Consider the following 15,928-nt stretch of genomic DNA (forward strand, 5'->3'; position numbering starts at 1 on the left):
TAGGACAGCATCTCCTCCCCTGCCAAAGGAGTGTCTGTGACAGGCTTGTCTCTTCTGGCTGGAGGCAGTGATTACCCAGTGTGCTGCTGAAGCTGCAGCTCTGCTGCTCAGAAGATGTCTGCATTGCTGAGAACAACTTCCATCCTGACAAATATGAGGGTCTTATCACAAGCACACAAAAGCCCTGCCAACTGTCAGGTGATATCCATGTCTTTACCTGAACACTTTTCCTGACCAAAGCAGATAGTCCATAGTTTCGTGCTGCCCTAGGCTGGGCCAGAAAAATGCTTATACTGATTGAATACTAACCAGACATCATCTATATACAAGCAAAGGTGGCACAGTGTGCTCCCAGCAACGCTAGTATGTGTAGCCTTTGCTGTAAAGCTGTGGAGGGAGGCTCCTGAGGTCTGGCAAGCAAGTGACATTCTCATCCAGGTGAGAGAGAGGCACTGTATCCTCCTCACTGATCAGCCGGTCAAACTCTGCCTTCAGAGTTGGCCGCTGATTGTCAGGGAAGGCCAGAGAGAACAAGGCTTCAGGCTCACACACAAACTTGTACACGTAGCGCTCTCCAGCCACCTGCAGGGAAGATATGAGATGAATGCTGCAGGCCCACAAGCAGCACTAGGCACTGCTCCTCAGCAGTGGAAAAGGCTTGCAAAACCATCTGGCTGCTGTGGTCCGTTGCCCTGAGACATGTTAGAGTTGTAAACTTCTTGTGCTGCCCTCCCATTTCTTTGCTATTGTGGTCTCCCCTGGAACAGCTCCTGGGAAGTGGGACGCTGACAGCTGACTCTTTCTCCAGGTAACAATAGCATCAACAGTCCCTGCCCAGTCTGTACTGTGACATAATTAATAATTATCCTCTCCAGTCCCCTGGATTTTGAAGAGACCGTTCCTACCACATAGGACCAACCCCCAGGCAGCCTTTCTTTCGCTAACAGCAAATCTAGGCTCATTATATATCCTTGCAGCTGTGTAAATTCCAACTCTCCTGACTGCAGACACATACGGAAAAAGGAAGAAATAGTGATCTCCTTTTTTTTTTTATTTCACATATGTTGCCTAGATTCAGCTCCTCTACACCTTCCTCAGGTAACTGCTGCAAAGAGAAATTATGGGGAAAGAAAACTCAGGATGCCTGAGTATCTCAAGTACATTCTCTACCTGTAAGACTTCCTGTCTCAAACAAGAGAAGAATCACTAAAGGCATAAACACCTCTATCTTCTTTGCAAACTGACCTTCTGCATTATGCCTTTCTCATAATAGTAGCGAAGGGATCGGCTCAGCTTGTCATAGTTCATGGCTGGACGGTTCTTTTGGATACCCCACAGCCTGGCTACCTGTAGAATAAAGCATCAAAGTGCGTGAATGCTTCTAAACCCAACCCAAGGGCCAAAGAACGTTATCCAGATGATTCTCTTTTGAGGAATGGTACCTCAATCCATACAAATATTTACAACATTTAATTTATAGACTCAAACAATAATTATTTAGTGGTGTTTCAACAAAAAAAGAGTAGAACTGAAACTGAAGTACCTGATATCAGAGAGACATTCTCCTTGCCTCTGAAGAGCTCATTTGCTATTCAGTTCTCCTCACTCTCGAGTACTCTGAAAGCTTGAGGATGCTAAAGAACTGCTTCGTCCTATGCTACACTTCATCTTCAAGGATCACATGTTTACCAGAAGCCCAAGTATGAGGGCTGGTACCTACACTGAAAAACTCACGAGCCTTTCTTCCTTCTACTATATGATTTTCAGCATTGTCCGTGAGACTCAGAATTCTGTTGTAAGCATATGCCAGTCCACCAAAACAACACATCTGCACTGAAATGTCCATAAAGGCTGATATGTAGCAAGAACAGTGCTAAATGCAGCTCTGATTAGAGCAAGATAAGAACAGATATTACAGAGACACCCTAAATATTGTCAGGTATCATCTGTTTTTTTTGGAATGTGGCAGCATTATATATTACCTTAGTTAGCATAATTTTTTTTTATATAAAAATGTGTTTAGACTAGGACATATTTTCTTCCAGACTTTTATGAAAATTTATGGGATTGGTAGGGTTCAAAACTCCAAATCTCCAAGTCAGCCACACATCTCGAGTGTGGTAAGACAGCACAGATCATTGCAAGCTTGAGAGGGAAACGTCTAGGAGGCAGTGGGTGGTCTGACTCACTGCCTTGCTGAGATTAAGCTTACAAGCAGCCTTTCTTAAACCTGATATTTGTGTCACCCAGGTGTTTTGACCTCTTCTAAAATCCTTGACTTGCTTCAGGGTCTAGTGAGTACCACTGGTAGGCAGGAGCCTTCACAGGGCAGAGAAGAATTCCACTTGGGAATTTGCAGCCTCAAAAACAGTGGCTGGCTGCTTCCCCCTGAGCCTGTAGAGAAGCTAAATGGTTTCACCTCTTCTGGCTCAATGAGCTTGAACTCCATCCCTCTACCAGTCCAGGCAATGAAGTGGGAATTGGTTGGATCATCCAGTAAAGCTACAAGAAATTGCCATAGCTGGAGGGATCCCCGTCTCTGGTATGGAGGTCCTTCCCGGTACCCTCCAACTTCCTGCTTGATGTCTCCTGATGAGAAGAACAAACAAAGTGTTTCTAAGAGTAACAATACTAAAGCAGTTGCAAAAAAAAGAGAACACATTTCACAAACGTTTACCTGGAATATTTCAGTTCACATAAAACAGTGGCAAATTGACCAGCAGCTCTTCCAAGAGGAGCTCTGACGAACATGATAATTAAGCTACTTATGCTAGGTCTGTTTGCTGCAAAAAAGCTCAAGAAATAGGATACCAAAAAGCCAAGTATGAACCACAGCTAATACACCTGCAAGAACACAGTGTAGCACAATATGCAGATAGTGGTCCAGTGGCTAGCAAAGATTCTGGATAACCCTATCTTACATGCAAACTGTGAGCCATTCTTTCTCCGACCTTCAAATTTTTCTGGAACAACACAGACATCATCAGTAAAGGACCTCATCTGCTTGTCATAGCTGCAGCCTGAAAGAGAAAGCAACACAGGCAGTTATAAATAAAGACAGGGTAGTACCAGAGGGCAATGCAATGCAGGGAAAAGAAGACAGGGACTTGAGTTTCTTACCTAATGTATCTTCTGTATTTGAATGGCTTGGATAACTCTCAACATTTATGTACATAGAAGGACAGCCAGGAACATCTACAGAACAATTAGCAAACTCATTGAATTAAAAGCACAGTAGGCAGAATTCTCTTGCTTTCCAGAGGTGGATAGGTAAGTGCAGCTAATAAACATCCTCTTAGGGCCCTCGTAAATGGTTAGTGGCAGACTGATAACTTTTTATGTCTCAGCCATCCCACCACAACTTCGTCTTCATCATGCTTTCAAACATGAATTAAACTAGCAAATTTTTGTGGTACTATCACATGACATCCTTCAGAGTAGCCAGGATGGACAGTCTACTTATACACTACTCTTAACTACAGTTGTGTCTTGAACAATAAGTTAATTGTATGACACCTTTCTGTCATCTTATTTTAAGATAACTACATGCTCTGCCACTGTTTTCACAAGTGAGAAGGCATTACATTTTTCCAGGGGCAATATGATGATAGTGGAGTTGCAGCAGCAGCATCTGAATGTTTACTACAGACAGCGTTTCACAAATGTCATGTCAGATATCTTAAGTCTCTGTGGCTTTTTCAAATCATGATAGGGTACTCTCACAAAGAGTTGAGAAAACATAAAGGCAACAAATAGCCTCAGTTTGAAAATGAGCAGAAAGTCTTTCGTTATCTCTGCAGAATATATTGTTGCGTGCAGTTGATGTCATCTGTATCCTGTTTTCTGCGTCCTACATTTTCTGAATCAAACCTATTTTCCATCCACAGCTGAAATGGAAGCTGTAACTGGGAGCTTTGGAAAGATTTACCTTACATTTCCCTCATACTCCTGTGTATAGCCATTGCTTTCAGCAGACATTTTGCTGATGCTAAGGGCAGAATGGTGCTCTGAGCTGACAGACTCTGTATTATTACAGTCGTAAACTAGTCTCACAAAAAGCATTCTTCTGGGTTTGCACATTTTCTTCCCCTGCTTGGACAGAAGGACACAGTGAAAGTGTAATATCAGCATAGCTGCAGTGATGGATTCTATTCCTCACAGGAACTTTTTATGTATGTATTTATTTCTGCTAAAGGAAGCAATTCAAAATGTCCATTAAAATACCAGGAAATCAGAAGTAACATACCCTCTAGAAGAAGGTATTGTGATGTCAGGGTAGCAAGTCTTTGGACATGTCTGCTGAAAAAATAAGATTTATGCCTTCTGGAAAAATAAGGATTACCTGGTAGATCTGGAGAGCTATTTTTGGAATCCTAAACTTTTTTCTCCTGTGATCCTCTGCAATCTCTGCTATCTGCCTTGTTTCTATGGAATTAGTAGGTGGAGATTGACACTACAGGAGACACAGAACAGCACACTTGCTGAGTCAACCCAGACCCCTCTCTGCACTTATGCCTGTCCTTAGAATTAGTCTCCTTAGACTGTTTTAGACTTTTTAATCTGTTTGTCAGAACAAAGCTGGTTTATCTTGCATGGTAAGCTCCAAACCAGGGCATCCTCTCTCTGTGCCCTGCTGCAGCAAGTTTCCAGTGGGTGTCAGCTGCCAGTAAGAGACCTCAGCAGCAAAAGCTGACCCCCACTAGTGGGGCTGGGAGAGTTGCATCTTTGCCTCAGTTTTGTGAATTAAGTGTTTTTTCTTCCAGTCAGGGAAAGTGCACAGGGCCAGATAGTGCCACGAGCTGCAGCTCAGGGTTGTAAAGTGCAATCCCTGCACCCAGAGCAGCTTTCCTCTGCCAGTGCTTGAAGGTCCCCTCCTGCTGCAGGAATCCAAGACAGTTTTTATGTACAAGGTCCAAGATAATTGATCCCTTCTTTTCTGCTGCCATTTATGTTTTCAGTATAATTTCTTCAAAGCAGACCTCACTTCTCTCCCTTTCTATGACCTACCAGCTCACACATACCTCTGAAGACAAAAACTCCCTGTGAAACTGAGAATGCCCTTTTTTCTATTTCTGATGGTGTGAGTGGTCCAGTTATGAATTTTGAGTCTCTCCAGTGGCTACTGGTTCCCATGGAAAAAAATACATGCCTGTAATCTAGTTTGAATGGGTTTAACATCATCTCCTTGCTCCTCTATCTTGTTGAAGCTTTGCATTACCTGCCAGAAAGTCCTTCTCAAAACCTGGTATGGAAAGGGAATGTCACAGCCTTCTCTTGGGTGCAGTGAGCAGACAAAAGTGCAGCATTTCTTGCTACACAGCCAGTTTCCCAAACCACACACGCTCCTGATGCTGAAGTAGTACTGTTTTGAAGCCCAAAGACTAGCAGTGATGGATGTTAACCCAGGAGTTTGCTCACCCCCACCAATGTTTACACACTCAGAGCGAGCTAGTTCTGCCTACCTGAGTCATACATGTAGTCCACCTGCTCCTGCTTGATCACTACAGCTCCTGGGTACTGATGGCTGCCGCCTGCCTGGCTTGTTTGCTCATACCTTGGGTCATGGTACTCCTGTTTGAAGCCCTGATGATGATACTGAAGGCTGAGCTCAGACATCTGGCACTGGTAGGCGATGGGGTCTTCCTGGGAGGAGGGGAAGGAATGGCCAGTCTCCACCGGTGGCTGGTACACAGAGCTAGAAGAGGGGAGATGGACATGGGATGGCTGCTTTCTTGGCTCTCTGATCTCAGCCTCTGATACAGGGCTGGTCAAGGAACAGAAAATTCCATAGCCTCAGCTTGTTGCTAGGGCTGTAGGAGCTGCAAATGTAGCTGGGGCAAGGAAGGGACCCCAAGGAAAGATGTTTCCAAGGGCAACGACACAGCCCATCATTCATGGACTCTGACAGGCTTAAGGTTATAGACTTCTTCAAACCCTAGGCAGCAGTGGTGGGTCCCATGTGCTTTGGATGGGGGTGGATTCTGGGGTTACTGGAAACCGAGAACTTTAATCTGGATGCTGCAGCTCCTCCTCCCTGAATCACCAAAGAGGGCAATCTTTCTTGCCAGTGGCTGCCTCCTCCTGGCTGTAACTCACCTGTTTTCACTGATGTATCCACAGCAGGATGTGGGGTGGGGTGGCCCCGCAGGGGTCAGGAAGGTCCTGTCCTGTTTAGGGAACTGTTGGAGCGATGACTGTATCTGGGTTCCTGGGCTGGGGGACTTGATTCCAACTTGTCTGTGTTGATCATAGGCACTGGGACAGTTAAACAGATATTTGAGCATTACAGTTCTCTGAGGAGGACTTTTGGCAGCACTTGGGGAGAACATATCACAGGCAGAGACAGTGTCCCTCTATGCAGCCATGTAGGCCAGAAAACTCCCAGCGTAAACTCTTTCCTTTCTGATTATTTGTTGCCCCCATGCACAGTAGCAGTAACCCTTCAAGCAGAAAACTGGAGAAGATGTCTGTACTGAAGAAGCCATACTAAAACTCAGAGAAGTAGCTGGGACTGTGGGGAGCGGTGTCAGGGACCTCCTTGTGGGACAGGTTTTGGAAAGCAATAGGGAGAGAGAGGCATGTGACATATGTAAAGACTGTTCTCAGCATCAGGACAGGTGAGGAACAGCACTAGGGTGAAGAACAAAGAGATAAGCCCAGATCAACTCCACAAAGGTCTGAGCTATCCAGCGCAATAAGTGGCAGTCTGAGCAGGCTGCCATGAACTGACTGACCTACTGGTTCATTTGTATTGCAGCACATGTGCACTGCCCTTACCCGGCAGACAGATCAGATTGTTCTCGTAATACTTCATTATTAGCTCATACAGTAGCACTTGATTTCAGGACAGCTCCTGTCCCTCCCCTGTGTGAGCTGTTACCTGGCATAAAGGCACTGCTCGCCATTGTGGTGCTGGAATGGCTGCTTATGGTTGCAGGACAGTGTGGGGTCCGAGGAGGGACTCTGTGGCTCCTTTTTAATCTTAGCAGGAGGACTGTGAAAAGCTACTGTGGGAGAGAAATGAAAGATCAAGTTGACGCTTCTCTTGTTTATGGAGAGAGATTTTTATCAGCCAGTAAAAAGCCAGTTGTCCTTGTCCTTGTTCAGCTGGCTCTGAGAGAAACAAAATACCAGTATGTACAGCTGCTCACTAGACTTTCCTGAGCTCTGCCCTTGATTTAGTAAGGTTTGTATGATACATCCACCTTAAAAGAGAAAATCTAAGGTAGTGGTTACATGTTCTGTGATACTCCAGAGTACTTTGAAAAGGATTTAGAGTGGGCTTTTCCCACTTCAGGGCTGGGACAGACATTTTCTGTTATGTCATAAGGGGCAGCATGCACATATTGTGTTTTTCAATGCGTAAAAGCAAAGTTTTGATTTGCATCATGCAAGGTGCTCTTTCATTGACATACCTGGTAAGGATGTCTTGTGAGAAGCATTACCATGTAGCACTGCATTAAGTTATAAGGCACAAATATGATGACATATTGTAGATTTCCTGATAGTATCATTTGTCCTGTAGGACAATATATGTAAGGTTTTTTTGTAAAACACAGCTACAAAAGGCCAGCTTGCTCCAGACACCTTAGGCGAGTAGTATTATCGGAAGCACCTAACCAATTTAGATAGCTAAAATCCCTTTTCCAACGGAATTGCATCAGTATTAAAGCACAGTACAATAACAGAAGTCTAACTTCCAGGTCCTTGCTTTCACTGTAATATATTTCAAAGTTTGAAGAGCAGCTTGCAGTCCTCACAGTAGCTTCCCTTTGAAGTATCTGTTTTCACTAATTGTATCAGATATATACTTCAGCACTCAGGAAAAAGGCCAGGCCTTTCTACAGGATACTGTGATTCCTGGGCAGGACGATGTCATGCTGACACTCAGCAGCTACTCATATAATTTCCAAATGCAGGTTTATCTTTGTTGAGCCTCTTCTGCCTTTGCCTCTGGGCCCTGCTGCTGCTATTAGTAGGTGTTCTGCCAATGACCAGGCCTAACAGGAACAACACAACCAGCAGGAAGAGAAACCAATACACAGACTGTATTGGAAGCAAAAACATCGTGACCTGAATGACCGCCAGGGGTACAAACAGGTCAGCCAGCTCGTACATAATCGATGCCACCCCCAATGATCCCCCAAAAGACGTGACTCAGCCCACAACAGGTGGTATGAACAGAGAACTGAGGTTTCCCATAGTTGGCATGGGAAACAGCCAGATCACCAAGTTAAACATATAAGAAAAGGTGCCCACATGGTGACTCTCACCTGATCAGCCCGCATTCACAAAGGTCTATACAGACCAGGGCCCAGCTCCAGGGAGAGTCAGGAGGTCTTTCCCCAACCAGGAAGCTCTGTGGAGTGCACTCCACAGACAGACACTCCTGACTCCCTGCCAGTGGTCCCAGTTTTTATCCCCAAGCACACACCTGACCTTTGTCAGCTCCCTGCGGGACCCCTGGGGCTCATTTCCCTTCTGGCTCTCCCTGCAGGGCCGGCCCCACCCTGGGGGGAAGCTCTAAGGCAAACTCACCCCTCTGGATGAAGGGCTGTGGGAATCACCCATATGTCAACCTTAATTCAGGGCTTGGGGTTCAAACCCCAACATTTCAGGAGGTCATGACACTTAGGAAGGATAGAAAAATAACCCCCAAAAGGTACATAGGTCTAGGCTTGTTTTTCAGACAAGGGAAAGATCTACCCTCCAAATAAAAACTGTAAGCTATTAGTAAGACTAGCTCATCCTTCACCAGCTTGCTCCCACCTCTTCAGGCTGGCACAATGCTGCTTACAATGCCTGGGATGCTCAGAGCTGTGATTGCAGTTCTAAGGATGGAAAGTAACATCCTGATCTGTTAATACCTCATATTTTGGCTGAGTTTATTTCAGGGCTGACCTGAACTGTGTGTGCACCAGCCATCCTCAAGCCAGCTCTCCCACACATAAAGGGCTAATTGTCCCTTCAGAAGTGCTGCAGCAAGCAGCTATCAAAAAGGGCTGCTGCTGCCTCTTAGCAAGGATATTAAGGCCAGTTTCTAATGTGAACTTCCCTCCCAAAAATTAGTTTTCTCAGCAAGAAAGAAAAACAAAACAAAACCAAACCAGAATCCTTTTGCCTGTCTTCAGTTTCAGCCTACAGCAGAAAAGCCCATCTTTACTCTTTGTGTTACACCAGCACCCAAAGGGATCCAGGAAGCTTTACATAATCAATATAAATAAATAAATCCATAAGATACCAGAGCCTCATATTGTTTCTGGCTCCTTCTCAGGGCTGACTGGCCTGCACAGCCAATCTTGGGGCTGCTATCAATCATAGCAGAGGGGCCTGTTCACAAGCAACTCTTGGCATGGTCCAGACTGACACCTGTGAGCACACTGATCCAGCCAGCCTGGCCCTCACCTGGAATGGATTCAGTATCCCAAGCATGACACTGCTGCATCTGTGCAAACATCCCAGGTCCAGGAAAGGGTCAAAAGAGAAAAGAGTCTTTCTACACCCAGGCGCATCCATTTCCCTTCTGTCTGCAGCAGCTCTTTTCAATGTATGGAGTAAATAGATATGTAGAACCTATCTAAAAATGTCAAAGTGTCAGCTGAGTCTCTGGGGAGGGGGGATGGGGGGGAGGAAAATTGCTCTGTCCAGTGCTGTCTGAACTCCATTGACATTTGAAGGAGCTAGGTCTGCTACAAACAGCCAATTCTTTCTGGCCTCTAATAGCTGGAACAGGCTGTCACATTACAACTGGCTCGTTCATTCAGTCAATGAAACATGGGACCAGCCCTCTCCTCAGTTCTAGGTCAAAAAGAGGAAGAAACATAGTATATGCCTCAAAGAGCCAGCTCAGCTGTGCTGCAAAGCTGAGTCCAGGGAAAGGAGGTAGACAAAGAGAAGCAGTAAAAGTTCTTCAGTTTAGTTTTCAGCATAGGAAGGGCACCAAAGTTGACTGCACCAGCTTTAAACAGACATCTCTACTCTCAGTTTGCTGCCAAACTTATATACCCAGGGAACAGTAAGGCATCTTCTTGAAGCCTTGACATGCCTGTCAAAAGTCAGGCTGTGGGTTCCTCTGGCTGCTTGTGAATCAGAGCTATTCAGAACAGTCTGTATTCACTTCAGGCATGTAGTCTTAGCCCAGCATCAGCTTTGAAACAAAATGCTGGCATGCTGTGAGGACCAGCTGAGGCAGGACTGGTACAAGAAAAACAGAAAGAGTTGCATGGCTGTTGTGTGGAAGGGTCCTATACATATACTTGTACCTGTGCAGCATTCAGCTCCTTTGTAAGGTGAAGTGCTTTGACCAGTTCTCAGGGCAAACATTTGTGGTACAGTCTGCACACTCCTGTGCAAACATGTGCAATCTATTCAGCGGACAGTTCCTAAGAACAGAGAGCAAGCAGGCTAGCAAGCATATCTCTTCAGGGACCCTTGTGGTGCGGCAGGCAGCAGACAGGACCATCATCTCACAGATGCTCAGCCAGAGGCCACGCAGGTGAGCAGAGCCCCCAAAAAGCACCTGCAGTAGACACAGCACCCATAATTCCATGTACGGTCCAACTTCTTTTGCTTTGGGAGGAGCAATAGCACAAATTTTACCTTTAATTGTCACAGTAATGCATTTTCTCAGCTGTTCAGGGGTGCCTAATTATTCACACATGCACCAACTGAAATACACATCTGCTGAAACCACTCAGCATAAAAGACTCTGTTAGTCACCACCACACAAAGACACTTAGGCACTGTCAAGATGGGCAGTTAGCATGGTTTTTTTTTTGGTTTTTTTTTTTTTTTTTTCTCGTCACTGTCACAACAATGTAGAAATAAAATTAGTATGTTGCTTTTATTATTGTATTTGCTTGGTTTGAGTGTATCATGCCCTTTTCCCATGAGATGTGTGATCACCCTCCTACTACTTACAGTTTTCTGAATGAAAGTCGGGCACAAATTGCTCATCAGTGTCTGGAACCTGAGCTGCCAGGGGAGGGCGGCGGAGAAGAGAGAGGAGAGAATTAGATTCGGCACTTTGTTTGGTATAATTAACAGTAAGGCAGAAATAAGTCTGTGCAGGAAAAATCTGAGCTTTCTATAGGGATGCACTTTAGAGACTAAATGATAGTTTCCCTTTAGGATTAATTAATACAGTTGCACTACCTGCAGATTTATCCCTTAACAGCCTGGCAGTTCTTTCTCCCTTACCTTGGAAATAAGGACAACAACAAGTTTATTATCTCAGGATTCATGGTTTTCATTAGAAACATAACATGCACGGATTTTTAAGCATTTAGCATATGAAATACAACTACTGACTGATAAATTCAGAAAGGCTATGCCAAAATGATGACCAAAACAGGAAACCCCTAAGCCTTCATATACGATCCTTTCAGTAGCCACAGAAGCAGTGGATAGCTTGGCAGTGGTAGAATCAGCTACAATTTTTGAATCAGCAGAAAGAGAAAGTTTCAGAAGGAAAAAAAGGTTATCTGTTAGCAGGAGAGAGAAATGGTTAATAGTGCCTTGCCTGTTTGTGTGATTTCACAAATGGAAAATGCAAGAGGAAGTGCTGGTGTAGTCACAGAGAACCTGACAGCAGACAGCTGCTCTTTCCCCACAAAACAGTGCAATAAAGCTGATTTCTAGGCACCTGCCCTGTGGACAACAACTCTAAGAATAGCAGCAACGTCTAAGATAACTGGATGTTTCAAAGGTTGTCTTAAAGATATTTGAAAATCTGTAGAGGCTTAGTTTATCTTGGGACAGCCTACCTCACTGGAACAAGATGTTGCTGAATGCAGTAAACAGTGAAATAGTTAGCAACATTAACATCTCAGTGTTAAGAAGCTTCAGGTTTTATGCTTTCTTTAGACAAACTGGTGATGATCATGTGTGTTTGCTGACTTGAAAATTCAGCAGCCCACTTTATAAGTTGGTGCCTTTTCATAACTCATATTTATTCTGATTTACATGAATGACTAGACTTGCAAAAGCTGTAAAGCCCACATGGGTAGTTTCCTAGAGTATCCAAAATGAATGCACTAGAAGAGTCTTTTACTATATACTTCGCAGTATGTTTCATCACTTCCTGAAGGAAATACTTAAAACTTAAAATATCAGAATTCTTCCTTTGATGCCTATGAAAGATAAACAGTAGTTGCAAGCTGGTATCTGGTGAAGACTGACAGTTGCACTGACCCTTATGGCATCATTCATGTGAATTCCTTTTCTGCCTATACATAGCCGCCTGTTTTTTCTGATCTCCAGCTTAGATCATTCTGTTCATGGATCACCTACCACAATGTGGTAGCCCACATGGATTGAAGCCATTGCAAAATAGATAATAAAACAATGAAAAGGCACAGTGGAAGGAAAATAATATGTTTGTCCTTCTTCACTGCAGGGCTGACTCAGCAAGGTACACAGGCGTGTCCTTGAGAGATTATCAAACCCAAATGTTATAACAATCTGTAGTGCTATTATACTAAAATTTCTGTGTTGAAACAGTGTATGTGTAATTAGTGCTTTTCTGATTTCACAGAGGAATCAGCTACACATAGTCTCCTTTAGGTCCTGCTTCCCGCTTCCCTTATTTGCTGAGAAAAGCTTTAATCAACATTACCCTTGCACATTCAGAGGGAACAATTCATTCAGATTGTCCAACTGCAAATATAATTGTGCGTGCTTGCTCCATTCTACAAGATGGTTTCTGCCTGTCTTTCCTTTGAAAGAGCTGTATAAGTAAGGAAGAACAGTTCTCTTGGACAGCCTGCACATCGTCTAGCATGTATGGTTTTGTTGAAACACAAAATCACATCCAATACCAAACCAAGTGAATCAGTCTGGCTTTATCCCTGACAGTAGCATCTGTATTTATTTAAAAATGCCTTTGCCTTCTCCTCTACCACAGAAAGAAAAGGTCTTAAGGAGGCAGGAGAAGCATACCATGCTGATGCCCAGAACACATTACTAATCAGAATTTAGCCTGTATTTTAATACACAACAATTTTTCCTCCATTAGTCAGAGCCTAGCTCAGATATGGCTGCAGTCCACCTCCTGAGCAAGCCTTCATTACCTAGAGACAGCAACTAATGTGGTAAATTCAGGTTTGAAAAAGAACTAAGGTTTTGGGTATAACCTAGGAGAAACTGAGGGGAGAACCATAACATGTCACATTAGAATATTTTATTACTTCTAACAATTACTTTTACATCCCTTTTATTGCAGGGAAGGGAGAGCTTGCAGCAGACTGTTATTTCACAAAATCTCTCACAAACTATTACTGAGAGAAATGCTGCTGTTAGTACATAATCAACAAACCTAGAGTTTTTGTTATTGTAGAGTGGACAACAGACTACATTCTCTCAGCTCTAAAGCAAAGGTGATGTAGTCAAAGTAAAGGGAGATGTGGAATGGAAGCCCACTAAGCTCATTTGCTTGAGGCCAAGCTAGATGAGACATGACAAAAAATAAACCTTAGGGAATAATGCTGCATTAACAACAGGCAGTGGGTTAGAATGGAACTAGCCAAACTCTTCACACTGCAATCACTGTTCCTTAAAATAACCTGTATGACAATAAACTGCAAATATAAATGATAAAAGGTGGGAAACAGGAAAAAACGCCCTTGCAAAATTAATTTTATTAATTATCTTTTAAAAATAACGTTGTAATAGAAGAAATTATGGGGATCACACTGTATGAGCCAAGTCTGGATTTTACAGCCTACTGTCATGAAGCCGCTACTGTCTGTCACATTCCTGACAGTCTTGCTAAGACAATTATGTACTAAAAGCAAGAGACCACAGAAAATATGTGAAATGAAGAGCACAGCTGGAGTGAGAGCATGAAGACTCACTGCTGGACAGTGATGCCTGCTGACAGCTACAGTCTTGTCCTGGAAGACTAAACTGCCTGTATATTCCTTGTCTACTTGATATAGTTATGATATAGATAGGCATTTGCTTGTTCTCCCCAACCCAACATCTATACTTAAAATAACTATGATACCTAATCAGACATTTAAAGCCCAACCCCAGGCTTATTTTGGTTACTAAGACTGCATACGTCAATATATGCCTCACCATCTCCCACACTACATTCAAAATCTGGAGCATCATAACTAAAGCTTCCTGACTAAGGATACAGAAAGCAGCACATCTCTCTCCTCTTTGCAATCAGCACAGGTAACACCTATGCAAAAAAACCCACCCAAACCTTTCTATATTATAAAAACATATAGTAGGGTTTGCATTATCATTTACTAATCACTTATAAAGAGACCATGGTCTCATAGCACTGTATAGAAAGAGGTAGTCTGCTATTACACCTTCCTTTCACCCCTGGATACTTACAGATTCATTCTACAAACACTTTGCTGCTGATCAACATATGTAAGAGATTCTATGTAGATTCTTCAGATTGGTGAGCTAAAAATATTATCAAACACTTGGAAGGCTAAAAGTGAAAGTCCATCAGAAATCAATTTTGAGGCAAGCTTATCTTATTGGCAGCTCAAGATTTTTGAAGATTTAAGAGAAACCAGTCACAAGTATGTGTGCACATTCAGCATATCTATTAGATGACCAGCTATTAATACCTATTTTTCTGCTCTGATGTGAGTTGGGTGAATGTTTCAATCCTGGAATAACCTCCAGGTAATTCCTCTTACGTCCTCACAATCCCCATGGTCCTGAACACTGCCTGATCAACATCATTTCATTTCCGTTTGAAATGAACATAAAACATTTGAAATTTTTTCCCCTAATAGTCTTACCTGGTTGACAAATACTGTTTTGGAGGCTTAAAAAAAATAACAGTTTGACAGGATTTTCCTTCACTTGTGGCAATATTAGGGGAAATAAGGCTGATTAAAAGGCCATGCATTTTAAAAATATTGTTAAATATCTATATCACAGTAAGTACTTTTCTATTTATCAGGAGTTTGTATTTGAGGATCTGTTTTGAACTTTCTAGAAAATTGATCATTTGTGGTACTGGATTTAGATCAAATTCACCATATTGTTTAAAACTAGTTTAATTTTGAATTAATGGGACTCCCTGGGATTTGAAGCTTTCTCTTCCTTGAGGTCAAAAGGCAAAGCGATTTAGACACCACACCAAAGAGTGTGTAAATTCCAGGAAGGTCCCTTTAAAAAATTATCTTTAAAAAGGAGAGAAAAACCAAAAAAGTTAAGAGAAGCACTCTGTTCCCCAGATTAAAATAGCAGTTTAATGTTTGTTTAAGAAAGTGTCAACGTTCTGGGAAGCAATAGGGATAAGCGACAACTTAGCATAAAATCGAACCAGTTACAAGTAGCCTGAAACGAAAATTGTAACCAGGAAAGTGGGCCAGCGGCCAAGTTCCATTCATAAGCAAATACCAGCACAATAGTGTGATTCATGCATCTTCATTTACACAAGCCAGAGTCCGAAAAAAAGACTTAGTGTTTGCAGCTAGGCAAACAAAGCGAAGGAGAAGTACAAACATCAAAAAGACAAACAGCTGAAAGACGAGCATAAACCAAGCGCAAGAGGAAGGAGCCTACCTTCTGTCAGCCAAGCCTCCTGGAACTGGCTCAAGTCCTGGAAGAGGTCTGCATGAAAAGTGAAAGGTTTCCTTAGTGGAGCGCTGAGGAGGGACAGCAGGATGCTCCAGCGACGGAGGTGCCGAGCGGAACGAGGAGGTGGGGGCGGAGGCACAGAGGGAGGACCTGATCCCTGCCCAGAAGCCTTCACTATCCCCATCCATCCCTCCCTCCACCGCCCAACTCCCCTTACCTTCCGAATCCTGCGCCGGCGGCAAGCCCGGATACCCGGATCTCTTCCTAGCGCCCATCAGAGGTCCGCCACCGGGAGCCGCCTGGCCCGGAGGCTGCTGCGGAAGGAGCAGATCAGTGCGGGGTCCTCGACCGGAGCGGGCTCCGGGCCAGA

At 43.6% G+C, this 15,928-nt stretch overlaps 1 protein-coding gene across 1 annotated transcript; it reads right to left on the minus strand.

The window, feature by feature from the left end:
• Window positions 1-360: 360 nt before the first annotated feature.
• Window positions 361-15,833, minus strand: ETV4 (ets variant 4). The gene is made up of 11 exons (XM_008936686.1): window positions 15,776-15,833; window positions 15,544-15,591; window positions 10,921-10,974; window positions 6,881-7,007; window positions 6,097-6,255; window positions 5,463-5,695; window positions 3,121-3,195; window positions 2,952-3,020; window positions 2,420-2,589; window positions 1,246-1,347; window positions 361-582 (listed from the first exon to the last, which is right to left on the minus strand). The coding sequence occupies exons 1-11, from the start codon at window positions 15,831-15,833 to the stop codon at window positions 361-363; spliced, it is 1,317 nt and encodes a 438-aa protein (XP_008934934.1).
• Between the last annotated feature and the right edge of the window lie 95 nt (window positions 15,834-15,928).

This window comes from Merops nubicus, unplaced genomic scaffold (assembly GCF_000691845.1).
Source record: "Merops nubicus isolate BGI_N331 unplaced genomic scaffold, ASM69184v1 scaffold30673, whole genome shotgun sequence".
In the NCBI taxonomy this organism is placed as follows: domain Eukaryota; kingdom Metazoa; phylum Chordata; class Aves; order Coraciiformes; family Meropidae; genus Merops; species Merops nubicus.